Source organism: Rhincodon typus, chromosome 4, assembly GCF_021869965.1.
Source record: "Rhincodon typus isolate 14 chromosome 4, sRhiTyp1.1, whole genome shotgun sequence".
Taxonomy (NCBI): domain Eukaryota; kingdom Metazoa; phylum Chordata; class Chondrichthyes; order Orectolobiformes; family Rhincodontidae; genus Rhincodon; species Rhincodon typus.
The window spans coordinates 109,423,640-109,439,868 of NC_063335.1; the positions used below are offsets into that span (position 1 = coordinate 109,423,640).

General features: G+C 41.9%; 1 protein-coding gene and 1 long non-coding RNA gene across 2 annotated transcripts; one reads left to right on the forward strand and one right to left on the reverse strand.

Annotated features, from left to right (window-relative positions):
• Positions 1 to 1,655: 1,655 nt before the first annotated feature.
• On the reverse strand, positions 1,656 to 3,893 carry LOC109920004 (T-complex protein 1 subunit zeta-like). The gene has a single exon (XM_048595945.1). The coding sequence runs from the start codon at positions 3,192 to 3,194 to the stop codon at positions 2,175 to 2,177; it is 1,020 nt and encodes a 339-aa protein (XP_048451902.1). The 5' UTR covers positions 3,195 to 3,893; the 3' UTR covers positions 1,656 to 2,174.
• Positions 3,894 to 3,960: 67 nt separating this feature from the next.
• On the forward strand, positions 3,961 to 8,892 carry LOC125482999. Its single transcript, XR_007261994.1, has 3 exons — positions 3,961 to 4,058; positions 5,673 to 5,837; positions 8,823 to 8,892. It is a non-coding gene; the product is annotated as an uncharacterized LOC125482999 (long non-coding RNA).
• The last annotated feature ends 7,337 nt before the right edge of the window (positions 8,893 to 16,229 follow it).

The window sequence follows — 16,229 nt, forward strand, 5'->3', positions numbered from 1 at the left end:
GCGATTCCCATCCTATGCAAGTCCTGTAATTAGCATTAACAGGAAGGACACTTAATCATCTAAGTTGCGTAATATTATCTTGATGCTGCTTGCAAAATGGTTTCAATCAGCAGTAAAGTTTATTGTAAAACTGAAGGTACTGCATAGGATGCTTACACATTGTATGTGTGATATTTTAAAGGGCATAGAGTCATGAAAAAAAGACATTTTGCATTCAAATAGACAGGTACACAACACAAAAATACTTAGAAGAGTCAATCGTCAGATGGCTTTACCCAATCTGACATTTTATCATTCACAGAATCATAGAATCCACACAGTGTGGAAGCAGGCTTCTTGGCCCATCAAGTCCAAAAGGACCCTCTGAATAGCATCCCACCCACATTTTCCCTGGCTAATCTACCCAGCCTGTATCCCTGGACACTATGGGCAATTTAGCATGGCCAATCCATCCAAACTGTACATCTTTGGACTGTGGGAGGAAACTAGAGCACCCAGAGGAAACCCACACAGACAAGAAGAGAATGTGCAAACTCCACACAGACAGTCGCCTAAGAGTGGGATCAAACCCGGGTCCCTGGTGCTGTAAGGCAGCAGTGCTAACCACTGAGCCACCATGCTACGCATTCATCCCACTGAATAGAGCCTTGACAGTTGCAGAGTTAAGCTTCTTCATCTAAACATTTAACGTAATAAAAAAAACTCTGCAGACATTGGAAATCTGAAATAAGAAAAGTGCTGGAAGCACTCAGGAGGTTGAAATAAACAGTTCCATTTTATCAGTTTTGATCTCCTAAATATTATAGTGCTTTTAGTTTTGCTTCTGAACTGATGATTGATTGAAAAACAGGATATACTGCCCTTTCCAATATTCTGCAAAATATTGATGCAAGTTGAATAAATCAATGGTTTGCCAATTTTATTTCACTTTAAGAAAAATACAGGCATCATCTTGAATCCAATTGTTATGGACCAAACCAGACCCCTTCAAAATATATTAAGAAGACAGCCTAGATCCTAACCTTTTCTTATTTTTAAGGTAAGTGTAAGGCATTGCGTTCCAGATGCATTCCAGACTACTCGATGTTAAGCAAAACACACTACTTTTACCCTACAGTTAAAGTACAGACAAAATAAAAATTAAGGAAAAGTATTGGCTTAACTATAACTCTATCCAAATGCTTAACAAAATAAGATATATATTAACTACAACTAATTAACTATTCCAATATAGCAATATCCCATAAACACACCCCTAGCAAAGGCAAAAATCAGTAAAATAGATTGTCTCACTTGCAATTCTAGCAGCAGGAAGAGAATCCCAGCTTTTAGCTGTAACAGGGAGAGGAATAACAACTTCCATATTCAGCTTCAAGACCCCAGCAATTGCAGAAAGCGAAAACTAAAAATCCTGGTTCTGTGCAATACTAAATAAAAACCAAAAGAACTGCGGATGCTTGTAAATCAGGAACAAAAACAAAAGTTGCTGGAAAAGCTCAGCAGGTCTGGCAGCACCTTTGAAGAAAAAAATCAGAGTTAACGTTTTGGGTCCTTCTGAGGAAGGGTCACTGGACCCGAAACGTTAACTCTGATTTTTTCTTACAGATGCTGCCAGATCTGCTGAGCTTTTCCAGCAACTTCTGTTTTTGTTCCTGGTTCTGTGGGAGCTTGACCTCACCCATTCAGACTGCTTTTATTCTTCCAACTTTTTAAAACAAAAACCCAAGGCCTCCCAGCTGTTTACATTTTTTTGGCTTTGAGCAGATTGCTTGTCTCCTCTGTCTCAACCTTTCTTCATAAAAAACACCAGGACAAAATACACCTCTTAAAGCCACAGTATCGTTACACAACACTGAATGATTCCTTTACAGGACTGTAGTGAAATAATGCAGAAGAATAAAGGTCTAGGAAAACAATGACAGATTGACAATATTTACTCAATCACAGCCATTATGGCTTTAGAGAGTAATAGAGTCACTTATTCTTTCCAAAATAATGGAATGTGATGTATCTATCATTAATCACATTCTGGACATTCCAAATTTGTTTTGTATTTCCTATATCACCTTTTTTTTTATTTCTCACTTTCGTGCTATCTCTGATCGGTCCTTTTTTTTTAAACAATCAATTCAGTCACAAAATTGATGAGATTTTGATAATCCAGTCAGATGTAGTCACTTTTTGTCTGAATTCATTCCTGTTCCGACAATCTCATCTACCAATAAGAGGTTGCTTGCTACTGCAGTGCACGTATGTATCAGCTGATGCTTGACACAAGCATTGTCCCATATAGGAGTCTCCCAATCATCTATTAGCTCACCACTGGATAAATCAATGCCCACTGGAAGGGTCGTCTGACGTTTTCTGCTCAGGGCATTTGACACAATCTCTTGAGGATCATATCCAGCATTCTGGGCCAGCGTCTTTGGAATAATCAGAATGGCATCAGCAAACGCCTGAAATCCAAACCGTGCACAACGTTTGACTTGATCTTTACAGTAGTCTAGTAACTGGCTTCCGATGCGAACTTCGACAGCTCCTGCCCCAGGCATGGCAGCACCATCCTCAATGGTATTCTTCACAGCTCGCATGCCATCCCGAATGGCATCTTTGATCAGAGTGATGGTGTGTTTGTTGGGTCCTTTAATAAGCAGTGTGACAGACTGAGGATTATCACACTTTTCAATAAAAGTGTACTTGCTGTCTCCCAGTGTCTCCTCATACACCAGCCCTGCATGGCCCAAGCATTCTTCAGTCAGATCTTCCACAGAGTTCACTGCCAGACCCCCGCATGCCAGCGGCAACCTCTCCATGTTTCTCCTCTTAGCTCTTCTCAGGGCTACAATACCCTCCTTCACAAACATCTCAAGCGACAGAGGGTCGATACCCTTCTGGTTGATCACAACAAACCCTTTGTCGGAGTTGCCGCACACCTTTCTCTTCAGCGCTATGATTGCCCTCACTCTCTCCTCGATGAACTGTCGCTCTGCTTTTACCAACCTTTCCCTTTCCTCCACACTCTTGTAAAAGAAGCCAGAGTTAACCTCTGTTTTCTCATATTCCAGAGACACGTTCAAGGTGAGGATGTAAGCATTCTCCAATCGCTTTTTCATATCTGGGTGCCGAGCACCATGATCTAGAACCAACCCTCTGATAAGGACAGTGTTGCACTCAGTCTGATGTTGCATCTCCATGATTTCCACCAGGTTAAGGTCAATGGGTTGTCTACGCTGATAAACACAATGCACTGCCTCCACCACCAGATCTGCCAACAGATCTGCCAACTCTGAGTGAACCTTGGTTCCAAGTGAGGTCCGAGCCACCTTCTTCCGGATGAACTGATCGTCGTCTTCCCAGAGTTCATTCAGGCAGGAGATTGCCTCTTCTTTGGCCAATTCCAACCCTTCTACGATGACTCAGGGATGGATCCCCTCTGAAATGTAGCGGTGGGCCTGTTTCAAAATCTCCCCAATGAGGAGCACAGCTGAGGTGGTTCCATCACCCACCGTCTCATCCATAGCAGCCACTGCCTTGGTAATAAAAGAGGCTGTGGGATGTTGGAGCTGCATCCCCCTCAATAGTACGCCACCATCTTTGGTCAGCCTGATGTCTCCAGCGCCAGAAACTAACATTTTCATCGTGCCTTTGGGTCCCAGGTTGGTTTTGAGCAGTTCCTGAAGCGCTCGGGCTGCACACACGTTGATACTGAGAGCAGCAGACTCTGCCTTCCTTTTCAGAGACATGCTTCAACACAATGTCTCCCAGTTCCGGGGCTTCCCGGCAGAACTCCGCTGCCTCGGTTAGCTTTAGGGGAGAATTCTGAGAGAGCCGGCACTAACTCCAGCCTTTATATTGTTTCCGGCGTTTAATCCTTTCCTATTCTGAAACCAATCATTGCGACACGTCTACCAATGCTGCAAATCCGGCAGCTGCGCAAACACGTACACACTTTGAACTCCTAAGTATGACGAATCGATTGTAAGAAAGAATTGCACTCCAGCTATAAACAGAGCCAAACAAGTCAAGTTGAATTGTCTGCTTGTGGCCATTACTGATATGTAGGTAAAATGTATCTTTTTAAAAATAACGACAGCACTTAAAAGTTGTATAAATCAGTAAAATTAAACTCGACAACCTGTTGGTGTTAGGTTTAACTCTCTGTTTCTGTAAACCCCACTATCTCTCTCTCTGTTTCTATAAACCTATCTCTCTCTGTTTTTATATACCCCACAATCTGTCTCTCTCTGATTCTATAAACCGCGCTATCTCTCTGTTTCTACAAACAATCTCTCTCTCTGTTTCTGTAAACCAGAGTTAATGTTTCGGGTCTGGTGACCCTTCAGCAGTTCTGAGGAAGGGTCATCGGACCCAAAACATTAAGTCTGATTTTTTCTTCACAGATGCTGCGAGACCTGCTGAGCTTTTCCAGCAACTTCTGTTTTTGTTGTAGGTGGCTGTGGTTGTCGGAGGTTAATCATTTCAGCTCCATGACATCGCTGCAGGAGTTTCTTAGGGTAATGCTTAGGACGCATCATTGATGACCATCCCTCCACCATGAGGTCCAAGGTGGGCATGATTGCACAGTATGAAGCACTATTTGTGACTCATCAGATACTGAAGCAGTCCATGTCTAAATGTACCAAGACCTGGACAATATCCAGGCATGGGACATAAGATCGATCATCCAAGACAGGGCATGAAGGCATTTGATTGTATTGGACAGCTCATATGTACCTGGATGCAGTGAGCTGTGAGGAAGCAGCTCATTACTCTTACAGCAAGCATTTTTGTTTAACCTTGTTTTCAAGGGAAGCTATCAGGTCATTACACAATGTGGAGCTGGAGAAACACAGTGGGCCAGGCAGCATCAGAGGAGCAGGAAAGTTGATGTTTCAGGTTGGGACCCTTCTTCAGAACTGAGGAACGGTCACCAGACCCTCTGAAGAAGGGTCCCGACCTGAAACGTCAACTTTCCTGCTCATCTGATGCTGCCTGGCCTGTTGTGTTCCTCCAGCTCCACACGGTGTTATCGCTGACTCCAGCATCTGCGGTTCTTACTATCTTGAAGCTATCAGGCCATACTCAGCAACAGGTCCAATGGATTCAAATTTGGACCCATCATTAAGAATGGCACACATTTTGTTGATATGGTCACGTTTGTTAAGGATAACTATCCCGCCCCTTTGTTGACAGAAGTACAATCTTCTTGCACCTATTTGATCTAGGATAGATTCAGCACACCATGAACTGGCCAAATGTTTGGGTGAATTGCTGCAATCAGTTTTGAGCAAGATTTCAACTTACGTAATGAAGGATACCTTCACATTTGCAAAGACCATACAGGATTTGCATATCAATAGTAATGCATTGTCAGTGTGCTCATTTGACATGGCGAGCTTATTCACCAATGTACCATTCAAAGATGCTCCAGGCACCTGCACCGCAGCACTATACCATGATAGCCCAGAGCCACCACCATTGCATGATTTGTATTCATTGAATTTATGAACTCAGAACTTGCACAGTTGTCTTCTAGTTCAGCGACGCAATATATGCCCAAGAAAGTGGTTTTACATGGGATCCCTACTGAGCTCAACTCTAGCAAACATTTTTCAGATTCCATGAGAAATATGTCATCAATGGATTAACACCTAACCTCTTTCCCCTTGCAGATTTCTGATACGTCGATGATACATTGGCTGCATTCGAATCGTCAGCTGCATGTAAAGATGTCCTTGCATGTCTTATTAAGCTGCATCCTGCACTGAAATTCATTGTTGAAATGGACCAGTCAAATGAGCTCCCTGTCCTTGACGATCTCATTGAGAAATCATCTGGTGGGTTTTCTACTATTGTCTCCAGTAAACCTACCTTCACTGGTCAGAGCATATGTTGGGAATCCTACAGTTCCGTATGCTATAACATTGGCTTTATAGGCAATCTCATAAACAGGATCTGAGCTATTTATTCATTTTACAAGATTGATGCTGAAATAACATGTATCAAAGGTAATAAAGGAATTAAGGGATACGGTGAGAACGCGGGTAAGTGGATCTGAGTCCACGAAAAGATCAGCCATGATCTTATTGAATGGCGGAGCAGGCTCAAAGGGCCGGGACAGCCTACTCCTGCTCCTAGCTCTTATGTTCTTATGTTCTAACCTATAGTTATCCCAATCAGATCATTTCACACTGTAAATCACACAAACAGCCATAAGGCTGTCACATCTGGTCCTGGAAAGTGCCCAGACTACCTCAGATTACCCTGGAAGGATTAGCTATCTCATAAATTTGAGTTACAGATGAAACTAGCTGTTTCACATGCTACTGTACAGTGGCAACATAAGTAGTGCTCACCTCTAGCAGGATGCCAATATCAAACCAAAAACACATTACGTCTATTGCATAATTGAGGAATATGAAATATGAATTTCAGTGCCATTGTGATGGCAAGTAATTAGACTATATATACCAAAGACTGGTATCAAATAGCTTATCCTTTTGTCTGTTTGCAACAAGCAAGGTACTGACCATAGCTAACCAACACGTGCTTGCAACACTCACAGCACAGTATCCAATATTGGATGTGATTCTGTATCGAACCTGCATTGGAGAATCTTGAGTGTGTAAAGATTTATGCTGACAAACAATTTAGGATTGTCAGTTTAGTTTGCAATGTGACACATTGGGTCTTGTTCTTTGCAAACAGAAAAACATGTACATGTTGGAGTCAGAGATAACACAGTGTGGAACTGGAGGAACACAGCAGGCCAGGCAGCATCAGAGGAGTAGAAAAGTTGACATTTCAGGTCTGAAGAAGGGTCCTGACCCAAAACATCAACTTTCCTACTCCTCTGATGGTACCTGGCCTGCTGTGTTCCTCCAGCTCCACACTGTGTTATATCTACATTCTCTGCATCTGTTTTAATACAATACGATAGGTGACAGCCATTTGCTGGTCCATTTCTCATGGCAATGCCTGGACCAATCAGGGTAAACTTTTAAAATTTAAGCAACGCCTGAAAGTTAACTGTCAATCTTCATTAACTCATGCATTGGCCATGGCAACACATCTAGTGATCAGAATCTACTTGTAAACATAAGAACATAAGAACTAGGAGCAGGAGTAGGCCGTCTGGCCCTTCGAGCCTGCTCCGCCATTCAATAAGATCATGGCTGATCCTTTCGTGGACTCAGATCCACTTACCCGCATTCTCACCGTATCCCTTAATTCCTTTATTGTTCAAAAAAAATCTACTTTTTTTTAGAAACATTTACTGAAGTAGCATCAACTACTTCACTGGGCAAGGAATTCCATAGATTAACAACCCTCTGGGTGAAGAAATTCCTTTTCAGTTCAGTCCTAAATCTGCTCCCTCTAATCTTGAGGCTATGCCCTCTTGTCCTAGCTTCACCTGCCAGTGGAAACATCCTCTCTACTTCTATCTTATCTATTCCCTTCATTATTTTATATGTTTCTATAAGATCCCCCCTCAATCTTCTGAATTCCAATGAATATAATCCCAATCTACTCAGTCTCTCCTCATAAGCCAACCCCCTCAATTCTGGAATCAATCTAGTGAACCTCCTTTGCACCCCCTCCAGTGCCAATACATCCTTTTTCAAGTAAGGAGACCAAAACTGCACACAGTACTCCAGGTGTGGCCTCATCAGCACCTTGTACCACAGCTGCAACATAACCTCTCTGCTTTTTATTTCAATCCCTTTAGCAATGAAGGACAAAATTGCATTTGCCTTCCTAATTACTTGTTGTACCTGCAGACCTACCTTCTGTGATTCATGCACAAGGACACCCAGGTCCCTCTGCATAGCAGCATGCTGCAACTTTTTACCATTCAAGTAATAATCCTTTTTTTCTATTACTCCTACCAAAATGTATGACTTCACATTTATTTATATTGTATTCCATCTGCCAGACCTTTGCCCACTCACTCAATGTATCTATGTTCCTCTAAAAAGTTTCACAGTCCTCTGCACGCTTTGCTTTGCCACTCATCTTAGTGTCATCTGCAAACTTTGACACCCTAAACGTGGTCCCCAACTCCAAATCATCTATATAAATTGTAAATAATTGCAGTCCCAACACCGATCCCTGAGGCACACCACTAGTCACTGACTGCCAGCTAGAATAGCACTCATTTATCCCCACTCTTTGCTTCCTGTTAGTCAACCAATCCTCTATCCATGCTAATACTTTACCGTTAATGCCATGCATCCTTAACTTATGCAGTAGCCTCTTGTGCGGCACCTTGTCAAAGGCCTTTTGGAAATCTAGGTACACCACATCCACTGGGTCCCATTGTCCACCTCGCTCGTAATGTCTTCATAGAATTCCAAAAGATTTGTCAAGCATGACCTGCCCTTCATGAACCCATGCTGCGTCTGCCCAAAGGGACAATTTCTATCAAGATGCCTTGCTATTTCTTCCTTGATAATAGACTCAAGCATCTTCCCCACTACAGAGGTTAAGCTAACCGGTCTATAATTCCCCATCTTTTGTCTACTTCCCTTTTTAAACAGTGGTGTCACATTTGCTGTTTTCCAATCTGTTTTCCAATCAAACAATATTAATGTTGGCTTTTCCCTCAAGTTTTTATTCTTGTGGAATCACCAAGACCAAAAACTTTGACAAAGGGTGTCTTTTTTATGATATGCTTGAGCTGTGAATCTCAAAAATGTGCTGCTTGATTTATGCTGTACAAATGTTAGCATTTGTATATTTCACCCTTGGCCTATTTTTAAGAACTTTGTGGATTTGCCTTTTGAAATGTTAGGCCTTATAACTAATTGTATATTTGCTAGTTTACAGGAGAAAGCCCTGCCCTGGAAGTGCAGTTTGTGAAATTCACTACTTAAAGACACAGTTGGCGTGAATAGCATTGATGCATCTAAGGTGAAGATAGGTCGGCATAAGAGGACTGAAGGAATAGGAGCCTATGTTGACATGGCAGATTTAAGTAGGATGTGAGGAAGGTTGAGGAGGAAACATAAACAGTGACACAAATTTGTTGAACTGAACTTGACATTTTTCCACATTATACTCCAGCTGCCATTTTGTGCCCACTCAGTTACCTGTTTACGCCCTTTGTAGACTCTTTGTTTCCTCCTCACATCTTTCTTTCCTACATATTTTGCATCATCATCAAATTTGCCTACAATATAGCCTTTCTCTTCACTCATTAATATAGATTGTAAATAGTTGAAACACCAACCCTAAGCCACCAGTTACAGTTTGCCAACCTGGAAATGCCCCATTAATCTTGACTGGCTGCTCCCTCTTGGTTAGCCAATCCTCTATCCATGCTAGTACATCGCCCTCAGCACCACAAGCTCTTCTTTGTGCATTAATCTTTTCTGTGGTAGCATATCGAATGCCTTTTGGAAAGATAAATAGACGGTATCCATTCCCCCTATCAACTCTGCTTTTTACATCCTCCAAGAGCTCTAATACATTTTTCAAATGTGATTTCCCTTTTAGAAAACCAGGCTAATTCTGCCTGATTGTATTATGATGGTCTAAATGTTGTTATGATCCCAGCTAATGTTATTACTGCACAATCAGTGCTAGTGCAGACACATTGGGCTGATGGCCTCCTCCCTCACGTAACACTTGTGTGATTCTGCAGAGTTATATCCCAGGTTCAAACCTGGCTTGATGAATCACTTAGATTTATTTATTGTCATGTGTATTGTATCATGTTGCCACTTTCTGGTGCCATCTTAAAACACAGAAAACTAAACCAAAACATAGAATATAAAGGCAGAAAAATAAAAAGAGTTCAGCTTTACAGCCTTTCTTGTTGAGTGCTCTGCCATGAGCCATGGGCCTGATGGCCAGGCATGAGTCCTCTTCACTGCCACTGCTGGAACAAAAAGTTGCCACTTTTCGGCGCCATCTCACCTCCACCAACGCCTTCACCAGTATAAGTTCTTGCTGGACCTCGCCGATGCAGATATCGCCAGGTACCGCACCGTCGCAAACTCAGCTCCACCACCCCATGAGTACACATCAAGCCCACCTCACCATTGCAGCCGCCACTGAAGTGACAGGGTCTTGAACTGGACCCAAACTCACCTCGGCCATCACCTCCAAGAATCTACACTGGACGCAGATGTCGCGGGGATCCCAAACTTGCCTCCACAGCAGCACCCATGAGTTAACGCTAGGACCTCCTCAAAGATGCAGAAGCCACTAGGAAACTAAGCTCGTGGCCACCACGAGTCTGCGCTGTTGGTCCCACTCACCAATTGCTACAAATGCACGCTGGGTCCATTCATTGCCACCAGTGCCTTAGCTGTGACTGAGCTCTTCAGTAAGGAGTAAGTAAAATAAAAGAGGAAAAAGAAAAAAAAAGAGAGAAGAAAAGAGAAACGAAAAGAAAAGTGGCCGAAGCAGATGAGCACCAGGCTCAGAAGCCCTACTCTGCTGCCATCTTACTGGAAGTTGAATCTTACTCTGATGTTGGCTCTCCACCTTTTCCTTTCAACAAGGGATTTGCAGAGTGAACAACTTACAGAGAAAGTTGAGAGGGAGTAGCTCGCTACTAGAGATCTTCTCTTACTTTTCCACACAGAAGGGAGAGGGAGAGATGGATGTATTGTCCACACACAAGCTTGAGAACCAATCAAATGGTAGCTACTATGCTGTGGCTTCCTGAGCCCAGAATGATCCTGATCAAAAAGCCCATTAGAAAACTGCCTCTGGGTAAAATTACCCCGGATATACATTCCATTTGCAATTCTCTCTCACTGCTCAAATAAGGCAGCATTGTCGATACGATTCACAATGTGTTCCAGTAACTTGCTTTTAAAACTGCAAACTTCTTCATTCTGTACATGGCTTCCTTGGTTTAAAGCAGTATCTTTCCCAATTTAGTCCACAGTCTAAAAAAGTGATCTTTACAGATCATCCCCGAAACAAGGAAGGCTTTGAAAATTAAAATCAACGCATTAACCATGTATTTCTAAGACCCTAGGCAAATGTTATCAGGCCACAGGCACTTGTCAGCCTGCAGCTCTGACAATTTACTCAGTACAATTTATCTGGTGATTGTGATTTTTATGAGATGGACACGATGGGCCAAAGGGCCTGTTTGTATGCTGTAAAATTTCTATGACTCCATGACTATATAATGCAGAGATTATAACCTTTGATTATGACTGTTAATTAATTGGCACTTAGCTACTCATAATGTCTGTGCAGAATCTCCTTTATCTTATCTATGTCATTTGTATCTGCATTGACCATGACAACTGGATCTTCCTACTGTAGGTACCTCAGCATCCCTGAGAAGCTGTCCTAGACCATGGCACTGGGCAGACAACACAGCCTGTCACTTTCCTTCTCTTTGTCCTTTTAAGACTGTCCTTCAAACCACTTCTTTGTCCAAACTTTTAGTCATCTGACCTTATAATTCCATATGTGGTTTGTTTTCAAATTATGTTTGATAAAATTCCAGTGAAGCACCTTTAGATATTTTGTTATATTAAAGATGCTATATAAATTCAGTTGTTGGAGTTAGGCAAGGATTCTAAATGTGAGGTAAATATTCCTGTTCACTGCCTAGGCAATAATCTGGTGGAGTGGATCACATTACATTAAATTCATTAAATAGTTAACGTTTATCTATGCCATTTAATATTAAAATCTTATGGAAAATCCACCCTGTGAAAAAAGAACACAAGCAAACAATTAGCTTTTTAAGAATATATGATTGTGATGTGAGAAAGATGTCCTTGATTATCCCACATTGTGATGGAAGGTGTGATGTATATATATCAGGATGGTTTTGTTTTAACGTTTGGATTTCAAACGAGTGGCATTGGACAAAGAGGTGGTTTGAAGGACAATCTTAAAAGGACAAAGAGAAGGAAAGTGACAGGCTGTGTTGTCTGCCCAGTGCCATGGTCTAGGACAGCTTGTCAGGGATGCTGAGGCCTTTTTTTTGTGTGAAGGACTTTAATAATTAACGAGGTCACCCTTTTTCTAAAGCCTAGATTTTAAACCACCATGTGTCAAACAGCCGATGACTGAAAGTGTTAATTAAAGTTTGTTTATATTGTAGGGTTTTACACCAGGAAAGAGAAGGCATTTTTAAATTTGCTTTTAAGATTAGAATAATCAAGGACTGGTTTTAGCTTGGAAAAACCCAGAGATGGGAAAGCTTTTGTTCAGTTCAAAGAAGTTCTGACTGTGGTTAGATGCAAGAATAGTTTCTCCTAGTGAAGGAGATTATTCAGAGCAGTTAAGGAAATAGGTTGCCTCAGTGAAAATGTTGTAGTTTGTGTAAAACTTTTAGCTAAGGAGTGTTTGGTTGGAACTTTCCAGCTTATTAAATGTTTGAGGAAGTCTAAGTTCTCTGTTGTGTGAGTGGTCGAAGGATCTGGCCTCACAGCTCACACCAGAATTGAGAAGTAGTTTAGTCAAATGTACAGAATTAATGGGAAGGGAAAATTTCTCTGGATTTTTTAATCAACTTTAAAATGATGGTGTTTGGAAATAAATGGGATTGTTTTGGCTGTGTGTTTGAAATCTTTGAAACTGTGTTTTAAGTGGGTACCTTGTATCTTTAAAACTTTTATTTATTTTGTGTATTGTACTTCTGTTCCATTGTTTAAACAAAATCTGCAGCCTTGAGTGGTCATGTTTCAGTGAAAGACTGCCATTTTCTTAAAAAGAAAAAAAAGCATGTGGCCAATCAAGCCATATTTCATTCTGGGATTTGACATATCCAGTAGTGACATCAGCTGGGATCATAGCAACATCCAAAATTGAGATGATTATCATTAAAACAATTTGCTTTCCATTATTCCCTGCATTTAGCCAATGAGTTTTACAATCATGTTGTAAGCAGTAAAATGTAATAGCATGTAGAATCCATTAGGGGGTGTCTTATATCTTCCAAACACGGAAAAAAAATGGAATACAGAACAGAGCATGTTGTAGAAACATAGCCTGTCAGAACTGACAAAGTGTCATTGGACTCGAAACATTAACCCTGTTTTTCTCTCAATTGACGCTGCCAGACCTGCTCTTTGTTTTTCTTTTTTGTTTCTACTTTTCTTGCAGATTTCCAGCATCCGCAATTCTTTGTGTTTATTATACTAGAAAAATGGAGACTTAAACTGTACGGCTTCAAAACCTCAGGACAATGATTAGAAAAACACCTTTTCTTTTAGCACAAACAAGATGATTAAGCAAGCTGGGTCACAGTCATTATTGAATTCATCAAATTCCTTTGTAGGTGTTTGAAAAATGTGATACTTTGCATCTTTTCAGTAGCTCCAAGTGTACACATTTTAACCATTAAACTTTCAAATAGGTCGCATTATTGATGACCTCACCTTAGCAACAGAATTACACCTTGTGTATTATATAGAATGGATCCTATCACAGAATCATGACAGCTAACAGCACAGAAAGAGGCCACTTGGCCCATCATGCCAGTGTTGCTTCTTTGAAAGAATGGAGCCCCAGGCACCTGCTTTTCTCTATGAATTATTCCTCTTCAAGAACATGTCAAGTTGCATTTTGAAAGCTCTTAGAATCTGTTTCCACCTGTTTTGAGACAGTGCATTTCAGATCTTAATATCTGTGTAAAAGCGTCTCTCATCGTTTTTGTTCTTGCTCCTCTGCCGAGTATTTTAAATCCCTGACCTCCGCTTACTGTCCCAATTCCCAGAGCAAACAGGTTCCCTTCACTGACCTGATCAAAGCTCCGATAATTTTGAATGCTTCTATCAAGGCTGTTCTGAACCTTCTCTGTGCTAAGTAAAATAATGGCAACTTCTTCAATCTCTTCACATAACCGTATTCCTCATCTCTAATACAGTGCTGGTAAACCTCCATTGTACCCTCGCTGAAACCTTGCAATCATTCTTAAAATGTGGTGTCCAGAATTATTCATAATACTCCAACTGAGGTCTAACCAGTGATTAATAAAGATTTGGTCTGACTAATGTTCTCCATAAGTTATGTGTGTGCACAACCAGAAGTTTCGGGTCCCGAACTGAAACGTCAGCTTTCCTGTTCCTCTGATGCTGCCTGGCCCGCTGTGCTCCTCCAGCTCCATACTGTGTTATCTCAGAAGTTTCTACACATGCCAATCCCAGGTTGCCTCCATTAAGTTATAGTTGTTAAAAGTCATAAGAGATTTTCTGGTAAAATTAAAACCTTCCTTTTAATACGTATAATATTTAACCAAATCAATTTGGAATATATAAATTGAAAAGTTTATTCCATAAATAATCATTAACAATCATTGGAGCTGATATAAATAGCCCTGTCTTAACATCTTCAGACATCTGACAGTTGGCGAAAAGATACCGCTAAAACAAGTTACATTGATCCATAAAGTTAGTGCTCATGTGTTCATGTTCGAAGTTTTCCCAACATTGACATGCCTTCCTCATTGGTTTTAGGTTTGACTTTTGTTTTCAACAGAGCCCTCAGTGCTGGGGATTTCCAACTCATTTGACAAACTCAGTTTGTCCGAAGAGCGTTGCTTCATTTAACTACAATAATCCAGCAAATAAAAGCAAAGTTACTGTGGATACTGCCGGGTCCTACTGAGTTTTCCCAGCATTTTCTCCTTTTATTACAGTAACCTGGCATTCCATGGACAATGGCTGCAGTTTTCCCATTTGAAGATAAGACAAGATGAGTTATATCACTAGTTTATTTCCTTCTCAACTTAATGCTTCTGCAAGGGAGATCTTGTGTAATTTATTCGGTGAGTTGCTGGAAGTCTTTACTACTGGCAAGGTTTTCTTGGTTTGAAGGCTCTGACACATTGTTTAAAGACCAGCTGGACAACATTTCCAAAGTTGCAAGCCAGGAACATCCTCTCAGTCTGTTGTGGTCACCCCAAAACTGTACTTGTGGCTCCTAAGATGGTCAAATTGGCACCCAAGCTTAGGAAAAGTACCCTCCTAAAGTTGCAGGATAGAGTCAGCATGAACTGATCAGTCCTTCTCTAGCTGAGCAGATAAGTAGGCTACCTCATCAGAACTGTCCAACATGGCCAGATGTCACAGCAGAGGTCAGAGGTTGCCGAGCCTAAGTGGCACTGTCTTCACTCTGCTATCTCACACTTTAACTCGGCCACTGCACACACATCTCACCGAGGGTGATGGCCTGCAGGCTTCAAGCTCAAGCATCATGTCCACTTGAGGCCTCATACCCACTACATCCGCCCTAATTACGAACCCTTCCTTCCCACTGTGCTCCTTACTCAGTCACTGGGGGTGCCTCACCACCTCATTTGATTGTTCATGATTGCAAACTGCTCCTGGACTCATGTACATCAGAGTCAATGCTTCTCATTGCAAGTTAATCTGGCTCATAACAGGCTGACTTCGGGTGCCTCCCCCACTTTGAGGAAAAAAATTGTGGCGTTGGCCAAAAGAGACTAGAACCATTCCTGTAGTGATAGGATACACCAATGGACCACCAACCCAGTAAACAACCGTTGTGCAACAAGTAAAACAAGGAAATCAGAAACAAAAACACGAATCGCTGGAGAAACTCAGCAGGTCTGGCAGCATCTGTGCAGAGAAAGTAGAGTTAATGTTTCGGGTCCAGTGACCCTTCTTCAGAATATTGTACAGTAGTTCATGTCGGATGAGTACCAATGCTAGCTAACACTTGGCCTAAGCATCTCTCCATTTTCACAAACTAATTCCTTCTCTTCTCTTCTGCAGACACTAGCAGAACCCAGGGACAATCAGCTAGGAAGAGGCCACAGCCTGAAACCCTTCTCACCAGCACCAGCATAATAGGTACTCTTGTTCTTGGCCATAAGTGACATGCTGGTGGAGATCTGGGAACACAATGTGGATGTGCCAGAGGCCCCTGGTAGACTGGACTGAGAGATAGAGGAGTCTTTCATCATTCTGTGATGGCTCCAATATGCGAATACCTGGCAGCCCCCAGGTATTAGAGACCCAGGCCAAAGATCTCAGTCAGCTGTGTGCTCAGGCCTGTACATCATCACTCTATCCACAGGTACTCAGCATTAGCGGCAGAGAGAGGGATGAAGGACCACAACCTACAATAGATGCCCCTTCCTAGCAAGGACACAGGATGGTGCTAGCAGGCAGTACTGGCAGAGGGACTTACTCTGGAATGCTGGGAGCTTCTTCTGCTCTTCCTTCTTCCCTCCCCAATGCAGAGGTGGGTGACTCTGCATCTGGGCAGGAGGCTCTCAG

Excerpts from the sequence above, each read along its gene's own strand:
- LOC109920004 (XM_048595945.1), bottom strand. The coding sequence starts at position 3,194 with ATGGAGATGCAACATCAGACTGAGTGCAACACTGTCCTTATCAGAGGG.